This window comes from Gymnoscopelus microlampas, assembly GCF_963454915.1.
Source record: "Gymnoscopelus microlampas genome assembly, chromosome: 2".
Classification (NCBI taxonomy): domain Eukaryota; kingdom Metazoa; phylum Chordata; class Actinopteri; order Myctophiformes; family Myctophidae; genus Gymnoscopelus; species Gymnoscopelus microlampas.
Window position 1 is genome coordinate 53,818,366 of NC_139939.1, and position 20,408 is coordinate 53,838,773.

Sequence of the window (20,408 nt, forward strand, 5' to 3'; positions counted from 1 at the left end):
TTTATTTTATCATTTTTCAAAAGTAGCAAAAACAATCGAAAAACGATCTACAAGCTCACATCGCGGTAGATCGGCAATATTTTCTCTTAAGTAGGGTAGTCTCTTTTTCTTTAATGAAATGATGCCTATGTTGTATTCAATAACATAATCATCCCAACCCTCCCCTTGCACAAGCACAACACCCCACACAATAATGTAGAAAACAAAGTGTCCACAACAGACATTTCATTTCACAACGGCAACATTAAGCACACAACGTGCTAGTATGATGTTTTGACAATGTCCCGCATCCCTAATCCATTGGTTCTCAAAGTGGGGTCCGGGGACCCCCAGGGGTACTTGAAGGGGTTCCAGGGGGTCCCCAGCAAAATGTGTTAACATAGCATCACAATAATTATGACTTTTTATACTTTGGCTATTCAAAAATAGCAGATCTACAAGCTCATAGCGCGGCACCGAGTGCCGCGCTATGAGCTTGTGCTATTTTTGAAAAATCGTGAAAATGTGTACAAACCTTTGAATATATATATATTTTTAAGCAAACATTTGCTGCTCAAATCTTTGCTTCTGGGGGGGTCCCTGGAACAAAAATATTTGAGATGGAGGTCCGCGGCCAAATACATATAATTTTGGGGGTCCTTGACATGAAAAAGTTTGAGAACCACTGCCCTAATCTACTAAAAATAATAGTTTATACTTCCACACTGAAGTGCCACTGTATAGGATCAACCCAGATTTGGCAAGAAGACAAAAATATTAATGTGGTGGGCTGGTGGCTATAAAGCTGTCATCAAAACTGTGTTATTATTCTGTGTTAAGCTGTTATTGTTATTACACTCACACATCGTCCACACTTTTACAATCCTGTGCTAATTGATCCATCTGTTACTCCCAGAGTCCACAAACGGAACCAAAATGACTGACTGGCTCTCAAAGAGTCAGAAATTCACTTTCAGGATTGTCCTGTGTGTGAGTAAAATGAGTAAACTTCACTGTCTCTGTGTCCCAGGAAGATCAACTACACCTCACACACCATAAGGCAACACCTATAGTAAAACTAACAGGTTGGAGGAGATGGACGCATGGGAGATAGAACAAGATGTGAAGGAGAGCCTTTACAAGGAGGGGGAAGGGGACATTATTAATGTGTAAAATATATGACTTCAGTAGCCCCCCAGAGAAAAGGTACACACTGTAATATACATAAAGCCTATATACACACACACACACACACACACACACACACACACACACACACACACACACACACACACACACACACACACACACACACACACCACACCACACAGTACGGATAAAATGATGTAGGGATTATAATGGTGGGTGACATTTAAATAGGGCCCGTTACCATGGTCACCATCATTAACATCAGCATCAGTACCACAGTCATCCTGATCCATCCTCAGCATCATTTTATCATCACTAAAATAAACAGAGCTTAAAAAACACAACAACAAACAAAAACAGACATATAAAAGCCACCTACCTTACAAGATTCATTTAAAGTGGATTATAAATAATAAGCAACAGTTGACAGTCAGCAGAGATCGAAGCTCCCTCAAGTGTCTCTCCCAATGGTTGGATGGATGTGGGAAGAAATTCAGTTCACGCTGTTCTTCTTCAGCAAGAAGGACACGACCACCACCACTATATAACCACTAACTAACCACGATATAACCACTAAACCACCACTAACACTAACCACTAACCACCACTCACTAACCCACTACTAACACCAACCACCACTACCACTAACCACCTCTAACACTAATCACCACTATATAACAACTAACCACCACTGTAACCACTAATCACCACCACTAACCCACTACTAACACCAACCACCACTAACACTAACCACCAACACTAACTAACTACCACACCACTATAACCACCTCTAACACTAACTACCACTAACCACCTCTAACCGCCACTAACCACGACCACCCGCGACAACAAGCTGAACGAGGCGACACGCTGGGAGGAAGAAAGACCACCGAGGTTTCATCAGCATCAGCAGCGAGGAGGACCTGCTCGTCTTCTCATCATCATCATCACATCATCATCATAGAGCAGTGACTGTCTGTGCCAGGCGACGGACGGACGGACGGACACGGACGCATCACGGACACACACGAGCACAGCTGCTGAACTACAGACTCTGTTCTCTCCTCACACTCAGGGTTGCCATGTCTGCATATAATTATTTACAAGCGACTTTGGGCTTGTTTTTTTTCTGTAAAGTTGCTTGTAAATATTATGACAGGGGTCTTCAACGTTTTCAGGCCAAGGACCCCCTAGCTGAGAGAGAGATGAAGCAGGGACCCCCTAGCTGAGAGAGAGATCAAGCAGGGGCCATAATCACCCTGGAAGGGTTTTATTTCGACAATGACCGAATTATTATCCGCTAAATAAATAAATTGACCCAAAAGTAACAAACCGAAGTATTTCCTTGCGTAATGAAAGTATTCCATTATGTGTTGTGCTGGACTGACACGGTCGCCTCGGAAAGTTGCTGAAATGGAATACATGTTTCGGTTATTGCATCGTCTATTTCTCCCTTCAAATGTTTTCAAAAACATTCTTGAGAGCAATGTTTAGCTGTAAATTACGTGGTGTGTTTGTTTACATGGCTGTCATGTTGGATACAGCATAACCCTGCAAGGCCCAGATTATTTTCAAATTGTGATGATTCCTGGCTCTGTGGGGGGTATTTATATGCAAATATCCTGGCCAATGGCATTGTAAGACTAAACAATAGGACCCAATGAGGATTTAGAGGTGAAAAAAATAAAAAATAACAGAAAAGAAAAATGATTTAAACTCATTTCTTTATAAAACATACATGTGATCGTGCGATCACACTGGGCCTTGCAGGGATAAGACAGGGGTCTTCAACGTTTTCAGTCCAAGGACCCCCTAGCTGAGAGGGAGATGAAGCAGGGACCCCCTCTAATATTGTGTTTCAGATCAACTTTTGCTGCTTTTTTCCCTCTACACCTATAACTCTTTGCCAAAAATAGCCGATCTACAAGCTCACAACGCCTGTGAGCTTGTAGATCTGCTATTTTTGGCTAAAGTTCTCCTCAGAAAAGGGATGCTAGGGTTCAAGTGGTTAATGTAAAAAAAAAAAACATATCACACAAAGATTTGGCGGACCCCCTGTAGTAACTCTGAGGACCCCCTAGGGGTCCCGGACCCCCTCAACGCAGCAGGTGCTCCGAGTCTTTGATTAGACTAACTGTCTGTTATATATTAGACAACCGTCTGAGACTGTTATTAAAGAGCTCATCGGTCGCTTCTTTCGGGCTCGTTTTTCATAGACCCGGTTTGCTCGTTTCTCTCGCAAAACCTGGCAACCCAACGTCCACTCCGGATGGGATGAGTGGGCGTGGTGAAGAGGCTCTCTTCGTCGTACGGCGGTGTCGCTGGCCGAGAACAGCCCGTCTACGAGCTCACGACGCTGTTTTTAGGAGCTTTAAGATCTGCTAAAAATTAAGAAATAGCCATTGCTGAAGCTGGGAGGAATAGGGTATTCGAGTTGAAAAACCACACGATGTTTTCTTTCAAAAATAAGCCACAAAAACACTGAGATTCTATTTTTAGGCGTTGTTGTATTTGGTTCTACCGCTAGATGGCGGTGCAGTCTCGTAGGTTTTGGAGGCTGTGCTTGCTGGATGTTGACGGATTCACTACCACAGTGGTTCTCAACCAGTGGTCCGGGGACCACCACCAGTGGTCCGTGAGGGGGTTCCAGGGGGTCCCCAGCCAAATTAATAGTTAGGAACCAAATTGATCCTTATAGTGTCTGTAACTCTGAGAGTGTACAAATGGAACCAAATGGACCCGTGAGGGTCCATTTGGTTCCATTTGTACACTCTCAGAGTTAAATGAACACTAATACTGATGATACAGTGTAGATTGGGACCCCCAACCAATCAAAATGGTTGAGTCCCTGGCATAGGGGGTCAAATGGGGGTCCGTGGGCTAATGTGTGTCCATTTGGGGGTCCTTGACGCTGGACTAGGTCAGCTAAGGATAAGCCCTTAAGTATGTTCTAGAAACAATCATGATGAAAACGTTTTTTTCATGCCCTTCGGTTAAACAAAAATGAGTTTTGGTCCACAGATGAGTTGTGTCAGCAGCACCGTACGTACTGACCATACGCACCATTAACAGCGTAAACCAGCCAGGCCTGAGGCACCTTGAAATAGAGCAAGGGTTCCCACATTTTTCAGGCTGTGACCCCCAAACAAAAGAATCATATTTTAACCACCTTGACAAGCACTTGGAATTGTAGGCATTACATTTAGTTTGGCTACTTTCACAATTTATCTGTGGAACCGAGTCAAACTACAAGCTCACAACGCCTCACACTGCGAGGCGGCGTGGTGAGCTTCTAGACTGGCTATTTTCACAATGTTTGCCTCGGTCTTAAGTAATATTTGACAATTTGGTTGACAATTTGGCCAATTTGGTATTAAAAAAGGTTCTAAGTCATAGAAATGTAACTTTAGACATGTGTAGATACCTTGTATAAACTTAAATACTGTATGTCGGTTTGTTTACGGTTGAGTGAGAAAACAATATTGGACATTAAGCTAATCAGACCCCCGTCACCCCGAGGCATAATATGTCTCTTTGACATTTCTGCTTAAATCCACACAACACCATCTCTTTTCCATCTGCAGAAATCAAACGTCGAACACCAACAACAACAAACATTTTGACCAAGTCGAGTCATGATGCTGTAATAAACAATTTATTTAATTCATTAAATGCGTATTTATGACCAGCATAAGCATTTAACAGGTACTGCAGCCTTTCATATCTTGATTAATATAAAATACCTGCTTTCAGCATTCTGCCCAGAATAATAAGCTCTCTCTGATTACCGGTATACTACTAAGCCTATCTGGTTAATTAAGTACCGTGTCTACAGACATACTGTAGCTACTGTAGATTGCATCATCCTCCTACATCATCGTTTGCAATGTTGGCTTAAGTAAGGGTCCATTTGGTCCATTTGGTTCCTTCGGAGTCGAATCAACGCCAAGGATTTATGCTTGACAGATATTCAGTCTTCTTAACCCATTCAATCAGGGAATGCATCCGTGTCATTTTAGATTTGAGCAATAACCATTATTTCATACTTTGGCTATTCAAAAATAGCAGATCTACAAGCTCGTAGCGCAGCACCGAGTGCCGCGCTATGAGCTTGTAGATCTGCTATTTTTGAATAGCTCAAAGAAATGTTAAAATGACACAGGATGCGTTCCCGGTCTTAATGGGTTAAAGGAGAATTCCGCCCGACGTTTTTCATACTTTTTATATGATGTTATGATATCCTAGGACGAGTGCGTACGGTAGAAAAATGTCATAACTCCATCCCGGGTCCGCCGCAGCTAAAAAACGCGCCTATGGGACTTGGGTTGGGGCGCCCTACCGGAAGTCTTGCTTTAGCTTTTAACTTCCGGTGGGGCGCACAGGTTGGGGCGCCGGTGGGGTGCTGGTTTAGCACCGGTTGGGGCGCCCTACCGGAAGTCTCGCTTTAGCTTTTAACTTACGGTGGGGCGCACAGGTTGGGGTGCCGGTTTGGCACCGGTTGTGGCACCGGCTTGGCACCGGTTGGGGCGCCCTACCGCAAGTCTCGCTTTAGCTTTTAACTTCCGCTGGGGCGCACAGGTTGGGCACCGGTTGGGTGCCGGAAGTCCCATAGGCGCGGGGTTTCAGCTGCGGCGGACCCGGGATGGAGTTATACATTATTCTACTCTATCACTCATCCTAGGATATCATAACATCATATAAAAAGGTAAGAAAAACGTCGGGCGGAATTCTCCTTTAACTCTTTGACTGCCATTGACGAGATTTCTCGTTTTTCTCCGCATGGCTCAGCCAGCCGTCGACGAGATTGACGAGATTTTTGAAAAAATTAAAAATTAAAAAAAAAAAATTTTTTTTTTTTTTTTTTTTTTTCAAAAAACATTTTTTTTTTATCACAAAGGAAGCAGGAGATAACGCGATACGAAGATTTTCTGCTCCATTCACTTCAATGTTAAAAAATAAACGGAGACAAAATTCACAGTTTACCTATTTTTGCAATGTTATTCTCTGGCAGGGAAGGGGGGTAGATGTGTAAATACTCTGGCAGTCAAAGAGTTAAGAGGATATCAAATACTGCTTGACCTAAGTCTGAAAAACTAAAGAAAAACTATTCCTGATTAGAAATACTGCTCAAAAGCTATAGCTTTGACTGATTAATGAGAGAGACAGGGGGGAGAGAGAGCGGGAAAGACAGAGATAAGCTGAGAAAAAGAGAGAGAAAGGTTGTGGTTTTCTTCATATATCCAGAAGTCGAGTAAATGCAGAAGACGTCACACATTCGTTCAGACGATCTTTAAGTCCTTCATGGCAGACTCCAGAGTCTATGAAATAGAGAAGAATATACTCAGTATGCTGCACACACCCATCCAATTCAAAATCATTTGCCGATCACACCGATGGGAAAACGCCCATCAAGTAAATAAGGCCAACATGTGACATGCATGTGTGTGTGTAGGCCTGTCACAATTATTACACAATCAGCTAATCGCAATTATTTGAGATACCGGTAGTCGCATATTCGTCATAAATCGTTTCCATGTTGGAAAATGTTCATACATTTTCAAATACATTAAAAAAAGCAGATCTACAAGCTTACACGTCACGAAGCTATCTGCTTTTTTTTAAGTATAACATTATATCTTTGTATATGTAAGTTATTTGTCATATCTGCCCTGTGCAATGTTTGATTACGAAGCCTAAAAGGCAAACAGAAATAAAATTTGCATTCATATGTTCCAATGTTCAATGCCAAAGGCACAATTCATTCGTTAATCGCAATTATTTGTGTGACATTTAATTGTCAACTTAAATTTGTAATCGTGACAGTCGTGTGTGTGTGTGTGTGTGTGTGTGTGTGTGTGTGTGTGTGTGTGTGTGTGTGTGTGTGTGTGTATATGTGTCTTTGCTAGCATCCCGAATACACCTCTGTTTTTGTTGACACCAGTCACAAGGAGGTCCTGATTCTAGAAGTAGGCCGTGTTTTTCATTTGTACATGGACCAGGCTTTCCAAGACAAACATTCAAAGTACCAACCGTTACTTAGAATCCTAACAAACTCTGGGTACAGATGTGTAGACTCTGTATACTCATATTTGGAAGCCTGGGCCATGTATACAAACTGACCACGAGTGGCCTGAAAATCGCCGGCATGCCAAATAGCAAAGACAAACAACTTGCTAAATATTGCTCGGTTTCAGCTGTTCTAGGTAGTTTGGCTGTGTGGAGGAGAAGGTGCTATATGTAAATTAACGTTAATTTGTGGATTCAAATAAAGAATTAAAATGTGTGCGCGTTGCGAGACAATCAGAGATCTCTGCCTACCGACAAGCCTGGTGACATCAAAATCCTGTGATGTGACAATAAAGTTGATTCTGAGGTATTATGCTAGAATGGCCACTAATAATAAAATCTACGCCCACTGCTTTGGAAACCAAACATATCACCGTCCCAATATGAAGGGCGTAAGGGACCACTGTGAAGATGTTTGGATCGGTTCTTACAGTTTATTTTTAACTCTCCAACCGTTTCCACACCGTTTTAGCGACAAAATCCAGGAGATTTGTCCTCATATCACTCTCTAGCTGAGTCAGGCAGAGAAGAGAACAGGCAGTTGGAGAGACAAGAAGGGTCTTGACTCTTTTCCAAACCAAATTCTCTGATGCCACATCTGTTCACCGACTTGTGAGTGTTGTGCATGTGTGTGTGTGTGTGTGTGTTACCTTGACATCCCAGATGGTCATGCCTCCATCCATGCCAGTGGTACAGAACTTGCTACACTGGCCCCGTCCTCCATCCAACACGGAGAGTTGGCTGTAACATGAACACAGTTTGTCTATTGGCCGAGGCTCATTCCCTCCCCTCACTCTCTCATTAATTAGGACGTGGCATGACATGCGTGTACACACACACACGTTTGTATTACTATACTTATGAGGGCACCAACATTTCAGGAATCAGGACGGCTTTAAAAATAGCTAAGAACCAAAAAATAGCAGTGTGTGACATCGCCTCACAAGTAAGTATAAAATAGGGGGGGAAAAACACTAACCCCTAAACTTAAGTTATAGTTTACCCCAAAATAATATTTTTTTTTCTATGGATTAGTCACCCCATGGAGACTTGAATTCATGGATATTGCTTTTGAATATTGTGATAAACAATATCCATGAATTCAAGTCTCCATGGGGTGACTAATGGATAGGGAAAAAAAGTTATTTTGGGGGTGAACTATCCCTTTAACCTCTAAATTCCTAATCCTCCTAACTCCAACCTGAATATTTTGCTAATTGTAAAACTAACTATATACTTGTGGGGACTTGTTTGGTCCTCGCAAGTATAGTAATAAAAGTACAAACACACACACACACCTGATGCTGTTCTTGTGCAGGGTGTCCAGGGAGGAGGACTCAGAAGAAGGACCTGAACCTTTGCGGTCCAGGTTCTGGAAGCGCTCCCTGGCGCTGATGCCTTTCTGGGCCGCCTGCTTGGGCACCTCCAGCTTCCCACCGAACGTCAAGCTGCCCTTGGCGCTGTCGTACACAAACAGCACCGGGTAGCAGTCATGGCCCTGGACAGACGGGGGGGAAAAACTAAATGATATTCACATTCAAACCTTTTAATTTCAAGGACCCCCATAACTCTCAAGAGTTACAGACCTGTAAGGGTCCATTTGGCAGTGGTGGAAAAAGTGCTCACATTTTTTAAGTAAAAGTATCAATACTGCAATGTAGAACTACTCTGTTAGAAGTAAAAGTCCGGAATTCAAAATTTACATGAGTAAATTAACTCACAAGTGCCAGAATTATTTCTGGCTATGTTGTCCCAGTGCCAGAGAAGTAAAAAAAAAGTGCTTAGGAAGCGAGATACAGCCTTTTTCAGTTATAAGTTAAACAAGGAGCGGATGGAGCTGCAAATCTTCAGATAATGATATCTTGGGTTCTGAACATGTCTTTCAAAAAAAAAGAAAAAAAAAAAATCACAATTTTTTTCAAAAACACGTCAAACACGTCATTGGCACGTTGCGCCATAGCGGTAAAACACGTGAAACACGTTAATGGAAGTACTGAAAGTTGCTAATTTTGCAGAATGTCCCATTCAGTTTCCAAATGTCTAAAAATGCTTTGAAAATAGCAGATCTGCTTTTCTACAAGCTCACTCTACAAGCTCACTCCTGCACTCCAGGTCTCCTGCGCGGGAAGCCAAATATCTACCACTCACGCAAGACGGACCCCCCCCACCCCTGGCCAGGGGCGATATTAGGCTCATGAGGTTCAGACAGGCCTACTCCGTTACATTCAACCCCCCTTTTTTTCCTTCCCCCACCAGGAAAATCCAGATCATGGCACCATTGCAAAACCCGGGGGATCGAACCTACTAAATCTACCGCTCCATCGAAAAAGGAATAACCCCTGGCCAAGGGCGATATTAGCGACTTAAGATTCAGGCAGGGCTACTCTGTTAAACTCCATCCCTCACTGGCGCACGCACAGGCGAGTAAAAGAGAAATACAGAAACGAAGAGATGCAACATTCGTTTTAATTGACTAAACAGCTGTGTAATTGCCTAGTCGAGTGTATTCAGAATGAATGTAGAGCTCAACGTGTGTGTGTGTGTGTGGTGTGTGGTGTGTGTGTGTGTGTGTGTGTGTGTGTGTGTGTGTGTGTGTGTGTGTGTGTGTGTGTGTGTGTGTGTGTGTGTGTGTGTGTGTGTGTGTGTGTGTGTGTGTGTGTGTGTGTGTGTGTGTACACTCACAGCGGCTACGATGCTGTTCTCAGTGATGAAGGTGACACACAGCAGAGGGAGGGTCTCTGAACTCAGACTGCTGATCCTGTAAAACAAAGCGGTGTTAATTTAACCATTTGTAACTCAGAGAGTGTACAAAAATGGAACCAAATGGACCCGTATGGGTCCATTTGGTCCATTTTTGTACACTCTCTTGAGTAGAATTAACATTTCATAAAGCATGCACACAAACCGAAAAGGTTCTCTGGTCTTACGTGTCTGTCTTGCCTCCCTCGGCCACGGCCACGGTGGAATCGTGAGAGGTCCAGGCCAGCCGGTTGCCCGTGTTGGAGAAGCACACGCTGTGCACCCAGCCGCCGCTTGCTCCTCCGCTTTGACCCGCGGCGCCGGACCCCCCGGACCCGGGAGCCCCCGACTCGAACAGCATCTCCCCGAAGGGCATCTTGCTGCCCCAGGGAGTGGGGCCGGGCTTCTCCTCCACCTCCTTGATGTACGCTGAGAACACCCTGGAGGACCACAGAGAGGGAGTGAGTGTGTGTGCGCGGGTACAGGGGGGGGGGTTCCATACCGGTGGTCTCACTAGCATGTTTATCCCCACTGGGTATGACTCAACAGAATACTTCACGTTACAGATAAGTAGGACCGTCACGATTACAAATTTAATTTAAAATGTTGTTGATTAATTGTGATTAACGATTTCATTGTGTGTTTGGCATTGAACTGAATACAAAATACATTTCTGTTTACCTTTTAGGCTTCGTAATAAAAGATTGCACAGGCCAGATATGACAAATAACTTTTATTTAAGTTATTAAGTTATGACGATAATGCAAAAGTAATTGTGATTATCTCAAATAATTGCAATTAGACGATTGTGTAATAATTGTGACAGGCCTACAGATAAGTCGACGACCATTTTCCAGAGCTTACTGCGGTTTGAGGGATGGTTGGTTGCAATATTGTAATGTGGACACTTCTTGTATGTACAGTATATTGTGTGGTTAGATGTTCTTGTTCTGAGCATATGGAAAATAAATTCCAGATTAACTGTACATTGGTTTTGGCATTAACATAATTGAATCCTGTTTGATTTTCGAGGAAGCCATTGGATTCAGGTGCGGTATGAAAATAAATTCACAGCAAACTTGTTTGATATATAAATAATCCAACACACTAAGGATAATTATATCATAATGTTTTGGTCAAAGTTTTATTATTGTTGCATTTTATCCACATTAACCCAAGGCAGGCATCCCTTCTCCCCGTTTTAGAGCATACCCACCCAAATTTAGTTTTGTGTAATGTTATATTTAAAGTCCAATCTGGTTCCAACTCATAGTCCACACAACAACTACAGTATAACAACAGCAACAGTGTGGATGTTGACATAATTATCATTAGTCATTAGTTATAGTCATCATGCTTGGTGTGGACGGCCCTGAAGAGATGACAGCATGTCATCTTCTTTCTGCTGCTCTGTCATTAAACTGGAGAGAGGAGTCATTGGTCATCACTGGCTATGACTCTGTGTGCATGCGTGCGTGTGTGTGGGCGTGCGTGAGTGTCTGTACACACACCTGCATTTGAAGTCACAGGACCCGGCAGCCAGCAGGACATTGTTGGGGTGCCAGTCCAGACTGAGGATGGTGGAACGGATGGGCTTCTTGATGTGCTTGCAGACCCACCTGGAGGTCAACACACAACAGCATGCATGAGTCTTTGATGAAGATTCTCACCAAGCGGGGGGTCAGTACCCCAAATGTGGCCGCCAGATGGTCAGACATGATTCACTAATAAAACTCCACACTGAATATCATGTTTTTATATTGGGTACGTTATATTGGCTTCTCCTGACTTCATAATTAACCCCCAAGTGCTGTAGTTCCCGGTGCCAACCCAGTTAGAAGCATCTGTGCTCAAATTGGGTTTCTAATAACACACACATGTTAGATGTTGGCACATCAAACTGAACATTTATGAAAATAGCAGATCTAGATAACCTGGTAGCTGAGTGGTTAGGATGCATACCACACAGGATCCATTCCAATGCCACTGACAGTGACTGCTCCGTTTGATTCTCGCCGGCTGGACCATTTTCTACATTTCACTCTGCTCTCTATCTGTTTTTGTCTCTCTACACCAATTCAATTCAATTTTATTAAAGTGTCAAATCACAACAAGTTGTCTCAAGACACTTTACATGTAGAGAAGAGACCCGACATCCCACCCTGAGCAAGCAATTTTGCGACAGTGGCAACGAAAAACTCCCTCTTAACTGAAAGAAGACAGACAAAGGAGAGACAGAAAGAGATACAGTGCATGTTTGTGAACCAGTGGTTCACAAATGTTTTTTATTTCAAGGAGCCCCATAACTCTGAGAGTGTACAACTGGAACCAAATGGACCCTTATTTGTACACTCTCAGACTTACAAGACTTGTAAGGGTCCATTTGGAACACCCTCAGTAGAGCTGCTATTTTCGCTACTTTTGTGTGGCACTGTCATATAAAAAATATGACAGTGAATGAAAAAACATTCATTCATGAAAAAAACCCATAAAAATATGGCGGAGATACAAGGTTTGTTATGGACAGGAACTAGGGTTGCTCCGATCAGGTTTTTTGGGACCAATCCCGATCACCGATTTCTTCTCTCACGATTGGCCGATACCGATCTTGTGCGTAAGGGGGAAATTCGAATATTTGCAAAATGATTATATGTCAAAACTGTTCCTCTGTGTCTAGGCCTGTCACAAAGATGCAAAGCGATATAATACTATATCTAATTGACTTTTATACCACTTAAAATGGTGCAGCTCGGACATAAAACATCGGTTTCTCTGAATCTGGGAAATTGCCGATTACCGATCGAGTCATTTGGAGTGCAAAATCGGCCGATTTTAAAGCGGTGGCCGATCGATCGGAGCAACTGTAACAGGAACATTGTGATCAGCCCTCACCAGTCATTCTCCTGTTCAAAGTAGCAGATGGAGATGAGACGAGAGCCACTCCCGACGGCGAACTTGTTCTCCCGCGGGGACCACTTCACACAGCGGGCGGCGCGGTTGATGCGCAGGATGACCAGGGTGGGCTTCCACACGCCGTCCTTCAGGGACCACACGTAGGCGTTACGGTCCGCCCCGCACGTCACGATGCGGTTGCTCTCCGCGGCCCAGTCGATACCTGGGACATAAAAACAAACAGGAGTTCTAGAGAATGACTACGTGTGCGTGTGTTTCTTTCTTACAGTGTCAACGTACATGATGCAGCAATAGTCTGCTGCATGTATGTTGACAGTCTTGGTGTTTTTTTTTCTTAAAAAGGTGCTATAAGTGATATGTTTTCATTCAAATAAGTGTTAACCCATTAAGACATGAAGCCGATTCTACTATGTCTCCTATGTCTCCTAAATCTCAACAGTTTTCTGAAAAACGTATGTTTCTATATCAGTGGTGCTCCATCTTTTTCATGTCAAGGACCCCCAAAATTATATGTATTTGGCCGCGGACCCCCATCAAAATATCTTGTTCCAGTGACCCCTAGAAGCACAGATTTGAGTTAAAAATGTTTGCTTTAAAAATATATATATATTCAAAGATTTGCACATATTTTCACAAATTTTCAAAAATAGCAGATCTACAAGCTCGTAGTGCGGCACTCTGTGCCGCGCTATGAGCTTGTATATCTGCTATTTTTGAATAGCCCAAAGTGTAAAATAATGCTTTTTAGCTCAAATCTAAAAATGAGACAGTTCCAGGTCTTAATGGGTTAAATAGCTCGTTCCAATAGCAATCATTTCTATCGATCCATGTTCGATAATCGATAACATGGGCCTCCCCGTCTGCATTTTCAGGATACAGGATGAATGAGTGAAACTGGAAGTTATGGAACAAACAGATTCTCAGACAAAATTGGAACTGAACAACTGTAAAATTGAAGCAAATAAATGGGTTCTTTCTACCGATTGGATGAAACTGGTATCCCACCTAACATGTACTTAACATTTTAACCGAAAACCTTTTGTTCTAACCAAAGATTATCACCTTTAAAAAAGGTGGTGATTGTATAGACAGGTTTCCTGTTAGTAAACATGAGAGGATATGACCGCGCAGAGCCGGGGGAAGCCTGTAGAGGGCGCCATTACCCGCAGCAGCTCTGGTCAAATGTCCATTCATAAAAGAAATGATCTTCACCGGGTTTAATGAAAGTAGATTAAATTATGCAGTTTGTAATACCTTGTTTACTCAATAAAAATGATTTGTTGGAAGTTGGATCTGTTTGTATATAATAGCAGCATTATGCCTATAATAGCAGAATTATCTAACTCCCGAACATAACAACAGAGTGAACGGCGCAACAATTCGTTTTCCCCGAGCATGCGCAGATTGCGCATTCTGCTCTGTGATGACGTCGCGCGGAAATCCGTCTATGGACCCGACTGTTCAAGCTAAAAGGTTGTTTACCTGTCACCTGTCCACTATGGCCCTTCAACTCATGGATCTTGTTCCACTTTGCTCCATCCTTCTTGTAGATGTGGACATCATGGTTGTTGGGGCACAGGGCGATCTCTGGAGCACACAAACAACAACATAAATTATCAAATAAAAAGGGGAAATTATTGTGATTATTATCGCTCAATGAATTGTTACTCAAGTATTCAAACACGCTGTGTACCGACAAATAATTAAAAGTATTTAGTGATCCTAAATCTGTTGTTTGTTTTACTGAGTGGCTTCTTCAACATTTAAACTAATATGAAAGAAAATAAAATATATGCTTAAAATGTTCAAAAATAGCCGATCTACAAGCTCACAAAGCACTGCGTAATGGGATGCCTTGTGAGCTTGTAGAATGGCTATTTTCGCTATTTGGCATAATTATGACAAAGTATATAGAAGCTTAAGTGGTCAAAAAAGAAACGTTTTTTGTTGATTTTGGGGAGATTTCATGGTTGCCGCTTTGGTACATCTTTCACCATCTCTGTCGGGTGGAAAACTGTTACTTTTCAGCATTCAAATTCAAAAATAGCAAAAGTAGCAGATCTACAAGTAGTACTTGTAGATCTGCTACTTTTGATGTTTTTGTGTGATGCTGTAGTATGATCAAGTAGGGCATTAATTTAGGAAAAAAACACAAAAAGTTAGAATATGGAGATAAGAGGTTTCTGCCACGACAGCAAACGATATATATACTGTATTATTTAGACAATTCATCACTGCTGGGGACAAAGTCCAGTGGGGAAACTAATGGGACATGACATGACATGACAGGATGATTTGTAGAGGGAAACATTGGCCACAAGAGACTGAGAACCAGAGACAAGTAGAGGAATTATGTATCTGCCTGTTAGACCACACACAGTCTCTGTCTCTCTCAGCTTGTACATTGGCTATTTTCGGCGCACAATACCAGCACACAACTAAGCATAAATCGAGATAACACCAACACCTTATCTGAATCTTTACCTAATTGTAAGCCACTGTAATGGTGCGTTCACACGGGCAGATAAAAAGATCCACACACACTATCATTCATTTTCAATAGAAGCCAGCGACATGATAGATACAAAGATACATCCGACGTTTGTAGATGTATCTCTATCCACAAAGATACAGATTCAAGTTGAGCAGGGTTCAACTTCCAGATACAAAACTACAACTGTAGCTCCGATGTCAACGCGTTTGATGACGTCAACGACCGCGCTGAGCAACACAGATATAAAGCGACACAGCGACAATTATGCTGAGTATTTTTGTATATGGCCCGTGTGAATGCACCACAACTCTAAACATCATTTTAAACAATAAATCAACCATTTCTCTTCTTGAGAGGAACAGGAAAATTGTCCTCACACTGTCTTATATCTCAAATTCTACTATTCTTTGTGGGGACATTTGGCCCTCACCCACACGCACACGCAGTGTATATTTAAAGTGGTTAATGCGTGAGAAGTGCAACCTTGCTTCCCATAATGCCGTAGGAGACCCTGCACATGCTTTCAGTCAGCAGATGAGTCAAAGGCTCAGTGTGTGTGTGTGTGTGTGTGTGTGTGTGTGTCTGTGTGTGTGTGTGTCTGTGTGGGTGTTTTTTAACGTGTGCTTTTCTGTTGAGGGAGCTACTTTCAAGTGCGTATAAAGGGCTCTAATGACTGTGTGTGTGTGAGTGTGAGTGTGAGTGTGTGTGTGTGTGTGTGTGTGTGCGCGCGCCTAACAGTTCCGCTTAGTTACATCCTCTTTACCCAGAAACCAAGACTCTAGATGAACAACGGCCAAATATGGCCTTGGCTGGGCGTCCTGCTGCGGAGCCTAGCGGAGCACAAAGGCTTCTAAGAAAGAAAAGAGACCCCGGATCCCCGCCCCCTCTGCAGAAACAGGAAACAGGAAATGCCTCCTACCACCTGGGAGCCAATCAGAAACCTCCCTCTCTGTTTTTCAACACTTCTATGTGGTCGAAGTGGGTGTATGTGTGCGTGTGCATGTGTATCTGTGTGTGTGTGTGTGTGTGTGTGTGTGTGTGTGTGTGTGTGTGTGTGTGTGTGTGTGTGTGTGTGTGTGTGTGTGTGTGTGTGTGTGTGTGTGTGTGTGTGTGTGTGTGTGTGTGTGTGTGTGTGTGTGTGTGTGTGTATCTGTGAGTGTGGGGAGGGGGGGTTTAGGGAAGTGAATAAAGAGTATATTGCAGAAATTGAACTAATAATCAATTAAAATAAAGAGAATAAAGAATTTTCTAAAGTAGCAGAACTAGGTCTACAGGCTCACAAACCTGTTTTCGCTATTTTTGTGAGACATCGTTGTACAGCAAAGTGTTAAACAGGCCTTAAGTGCTGAATCAGACGAATCGAATTAGTCGATTATAAAAAAGGCAATTCAAATGTTTCTTTTGTGTCGATTCGTTGACATATACATAAAGAATTATCCCAAAAATACACTTCTCAATTATTTGATTAATTGAAAAATGCACTTGATATTTGCAGCTCTATGCAGAGTTGAGGAGACTAACATAACGTCACTATGGGGCAGAAATCTCTTATGTCCATATTCAAACTTTGTGTTTTTTTTCGTAAATTAACACCCTTTTGATGTTACAGCGTCACACAAAAGCATCGAAGTAGCAGATCTACAAGCTCGAAACACGGCGCGAAGCGACGTGTTTCGAGCTTGTAGATCTACTACTTCGATGCTTTTGAATACTGAAAAGTAAGTACGTTTTGAACATATGAGGTTTCCACCCGACAGAGACGATAAACGCTACACATTTGGTCATCACTTTGACACGCCAAGCCAAGGATGCCATACAGACAGAACACGATTGATCAATCACAGAGAGGAAAAGTCAAGAAGACTCACGGCTGCGGTCCTTGTTCCAGGCATGGCAGCTAATTGGTTCCAGCAGGAAACTGTGGTAAGACATGGCCAATCAGACGTCAGAGAAGCAAGGAGCAGGAAATGATGTTACTGCAGCCAATGGGGCAGAGCCGTTTGTGTGATGTTCCCCTTATTGAATCTGGAAAACAGAAGTTGCCTTTTTACATCCTCATAAAAGTGAAGAGAGAGAGAGAGAGAGAGAGAGAGAGAGAGAGAGAGAGAGAGAGAGAGAGAGAGAGAGAGAGAGAGAGAGAGAGAGAGAGAGAGAGAGAGAGAGAGAGATAAAAAGCAGAACAACAGACTAGAGATAAGAGATTTAGGGTCAGGACAGAAGCCAGTGCTTGGTTTGAGGAACAAAGTAAAACAGACACTCTTTATCTGGACACATACAGACTTACTGTCTGGCCTGATAGGTTATTGTGACACACACACACACACACACACACACACACACACACACACACACACACACACACACACACACACACACACACACACACACACACACACACACACACACACACACACCTCAAAGCTTTTTGTGTTATCCTTTTGGCATTAAGGATAACACTTTTTGCAAACTGTTAATAAAGCACACACACACACACACACACACACACACACACACACACACACACACACACACACACACACACACACACACACACACACACACACACACACACACACACACACACACACACACACACACACACACACACACACACACACACACACACGCTGCATCGCCTGTTGCACATTGCACAATATTATATTATGCACCTGATTGATTGAATACTTTATTTAGCCGTTTGCAGAAAAAAAAAAGCACATGAAAGTACAGTTCAAATACAAGGTCAACTAAATAGGATTTAAAAAAACCCCAAAAGCCTATATGGCTTTGTTTCAATGGGGGTCCTTTGTACTCAATTCATAGTGACATTAAATTACCTATATTTTGTAAGCACACATAACTTTATTACGCTTAAAAACTACGTGGGTGGGTGGGTGGGTGGGTGGTAGACAGCAGTGCTGTAAAGTAACTAAGTACATGTACTCAAGTACTGTACTTAAGTAAAATGTTGAGCTACTTTTACTTTAATGGAGTATTTCCAATTGTCTATATTTTACTTCTACTCCATTACTATCTTAGAGGCAAATATTGTACTTTTACTCCACTACAATTATTTGAAAACTTTAGTTACTAGTTACTTTTCAGATATAAACTATGATATAATGAAATATACATTAACCACTTTAGCCCTATTTTATACCTAGGCTATTTGAAAATAGTGAGCTTGTAGATCTGCTATTTTCAAACATTTTAGTACTTATACTTTTGTACTTTAAGTACATTTTGATGTTAATACATTTGTACTTTTAAAAATTTTGAATTCTGGACTTTTACTTGTAACAGAGTATTTCTATACTGCAGTATTGGTACTGTTACTTAAGTAAAGAATTTGAGTACTTTTTCCACCACTGCTAACATGTCCAACAACAAACATACTCAGTGAAGTGTTAAAGATACTCACCAACAGGACAGAGATGGATGGACTGAGATGGGTGAAGTTATAGCAGAATGGCAGGGAGAGAGATGGTTGATGGATGGATAGATGGATGCAGTAGTTCGCGGACTCTGGCCAGTCAACGCGAACGTTAACGACAGAATAAGAGCCTGTTAACTCTCTGACTGAGACAGAGAGTTCAGGAAGAGAAGAGAACAGAGAGAGAACACTGTTGCCACGTCTGCTTATTATAAGCGACTTTGGGCTTATGTTTGGTGGATTGATTGGTTAGGTTAAGACAGGTGTCTTCAACTGGGGGTCCGGGACCCCTAGGGGGTCCTCGGAGTTATAGGTGTAGAGGGAAAAAAGAGCCGCAAAAGTTTATCTGAAACACAATTTTATACAACATAGAGGGGGTCCCTGCTTCATTTCTCTCTCAGCTAGGGGGTCCTTGGCCTGAAAACGTTGAAGACCCCTGGGTTAGGTTAAGACTTTGACAGAGGCCAGTTTGGAATTGCAGGAGGCGTCTCTTTAGGGCAGTTTTGAAAGTGAGTAGGGCTTTACACTCCTTTACTCCTTTTGGCAGGGCATTCCACATTTTTGTTGTATTGCATGAGAACGAGTTCATTCCCTTTGTTGGGCTTGTTTACTTACTTACTTCTGTAAACTAGTCGCAACTCCTTGCAACAAACCAGTCCACACCAATGTGACTCCTTGCGACTGCCATTGGGGATCATGGTTGCTCATTGTCCCCCACTTCTTTTTGGGCTTGTTTTCATAGACCTGATTGCTTATGTCTCTCGCAGAATCTGGCAACGCCGAGAGACGTGAAGAAAGAAGAGGGAGGAGAGAAGAGAAGAAAGGGCAGGGAAATGGAGGAGGAGGGAGGGGCTGATGTTTACCACCAACCAGCGTGATCTAATATGAGAGTGACGACACTAGCGTTGACTCCCACTATAGGAATGGAATGCGGAAATGCTCGTTCCAGCTCAATAAGAAAGTTCCAATGTTTGGAACTATAGCCCGCGGCGAGATCAAAGCGTGTCATAACTCTCTCTCTATGGGGTCTGGTAGATCCTGTCTACAGCGGATACGGAAACGGTCTGTCTGCGTACATGTGTATCGTTGAGGAAATTACCGGATACAGTAGGCGGGCTTTATACCGGATATGGAAACCAGGCTTTCCACTAATGTTTTCAAGTCTGTGGAGTGACGAAGTTAAGTTAACTTCGTCTGTTAACAAAATGGAAAATATGCCTTCATAAAATGTTCTGCTTATTCTGCCACCTTTTAAGAAGTGGTGTAAAGTAACCAAGTACAATGGAGTAATTCCAGTTTTTAGTACTTTATACTTTTACTCAGCACTACATCTCAAGAGGCAAATATTGTACTTTTTTAATCCACTAGTTATTTGAAAACTTTAGTTACTTTGTAGATTTTGATTATTATTACAACACACACTAACCACTGCAGCCATATATATACATTTTGGCCATTTTCAAAAGATCAGATCTACAAGCTCACAATGGGTTACAATGCAACACATTGTGAGTTTGTAGCTTTGATATTTTCTAAAGATTTAAGATGTTCTACATTCTGCACAATGAGTACTTTTAAGTATATGTTGATAGATACTTTCTGATTATGAATCCAGGACTTGTAACAGTATCTACA

General features: G+C 42.4%; 2 protein-coding genes across 3 annotated transcripts in view; both read right to left on the reverse strand.

The window, feature by feature from the left end:
• Positions 1-1,902, reverse strand: part of LOC311065536 (monocyte to macrophage differentiation factor 2) — a 21,558-nt gene extending 19,656 nt beyond the window's left edge. Inside the window, exons 1-2 of the mRNA XM_084085925.1 lie at positions 1,870-1,902; positions 1,508-1,701 (exon numbers count right to left, since the gene is read on the reverse strand). Of these exons, the coding sequence (XP_083942051.1) occupies positions 1,508-1,521 (14 nt within the window). The 5' untranslated portion in view covers positions 1,522-1,701; positions 1,870-1,902. The remainder of the gene's footprint in view (positions 1-1,507; positions 1,702-1,869) is intronic.
• A 2,862-nt stretch (positions 1,903-4,764) lies between these two features.
• arpc1b (actin related protein 2/3 complex, subunit 1B) lies at positions 4,765-18,922 on the reverse strand. Of its 2 annotated transcripts, XR_014602840.1 has the most exons (11): positions 18,762-18,922; positions 17,209-17,365; positions 14,329-14,433; positions 12,826-13,048; positions 11,445-11,552; positions 10,122-10,373; positions 9,877-9,952; positions 8,493-8,692; positions 7,845-7,935; positions 5,636-6,446; positions 4,765-5,530 (listed from the first exon to the last, which is right to left on the reverse strand). XR_014602840.1 is itself a non-coding variant. In XM_084085882.1 (10 exons), the coding sequence occupies exons 2-10, from the start codon at positions 17,270-17,272 to the stop codon at positions 6,408-6,410; spliced, it is 1,158 nt and encodes a 385-aa protein (XP_083942008.1). In that variant the 5' UTR covers positions 17,273-17,365; positions 18,762-18,922; the 3' UTR covers positions 4,765-6,407. The 2 variants fall into 2 exon arrangements, 1 of the variants encoding a protein (XP_083942008.1); XM_084085882.1 differs by having other exon boundaries at positions 4,765-6,446.
• Between the last annotated feature and the right edge of the window lie 1,486 nt (positions 18,923-20,408).

Excerpts from the sequence above, each read along its gene's own strand:
- arpc1b (XM_084085882.1), bottom strand. The coding sequence starts at position 17,272 with ATGTCTTACCACAGTTTCCTGCTGGAACCAATTAGCTGCCATGCCTGG. Across the intron at positions 14,434-17,208 it reads CTGGAACAAGGACCGCAGCC|AGATCGCCCTGTGCCCCAAC; the intron begins GTGAGTCTTCTT and ends TGTGTGCTCCAG. Across the intron at positions 13,049-14,328 it reads CCATAGTGGACAGGTGACAG|GTATCGACTGGGCCGCGGAG; the intron begins GTAAACAACCTT and ends TTTATGTCCCAG.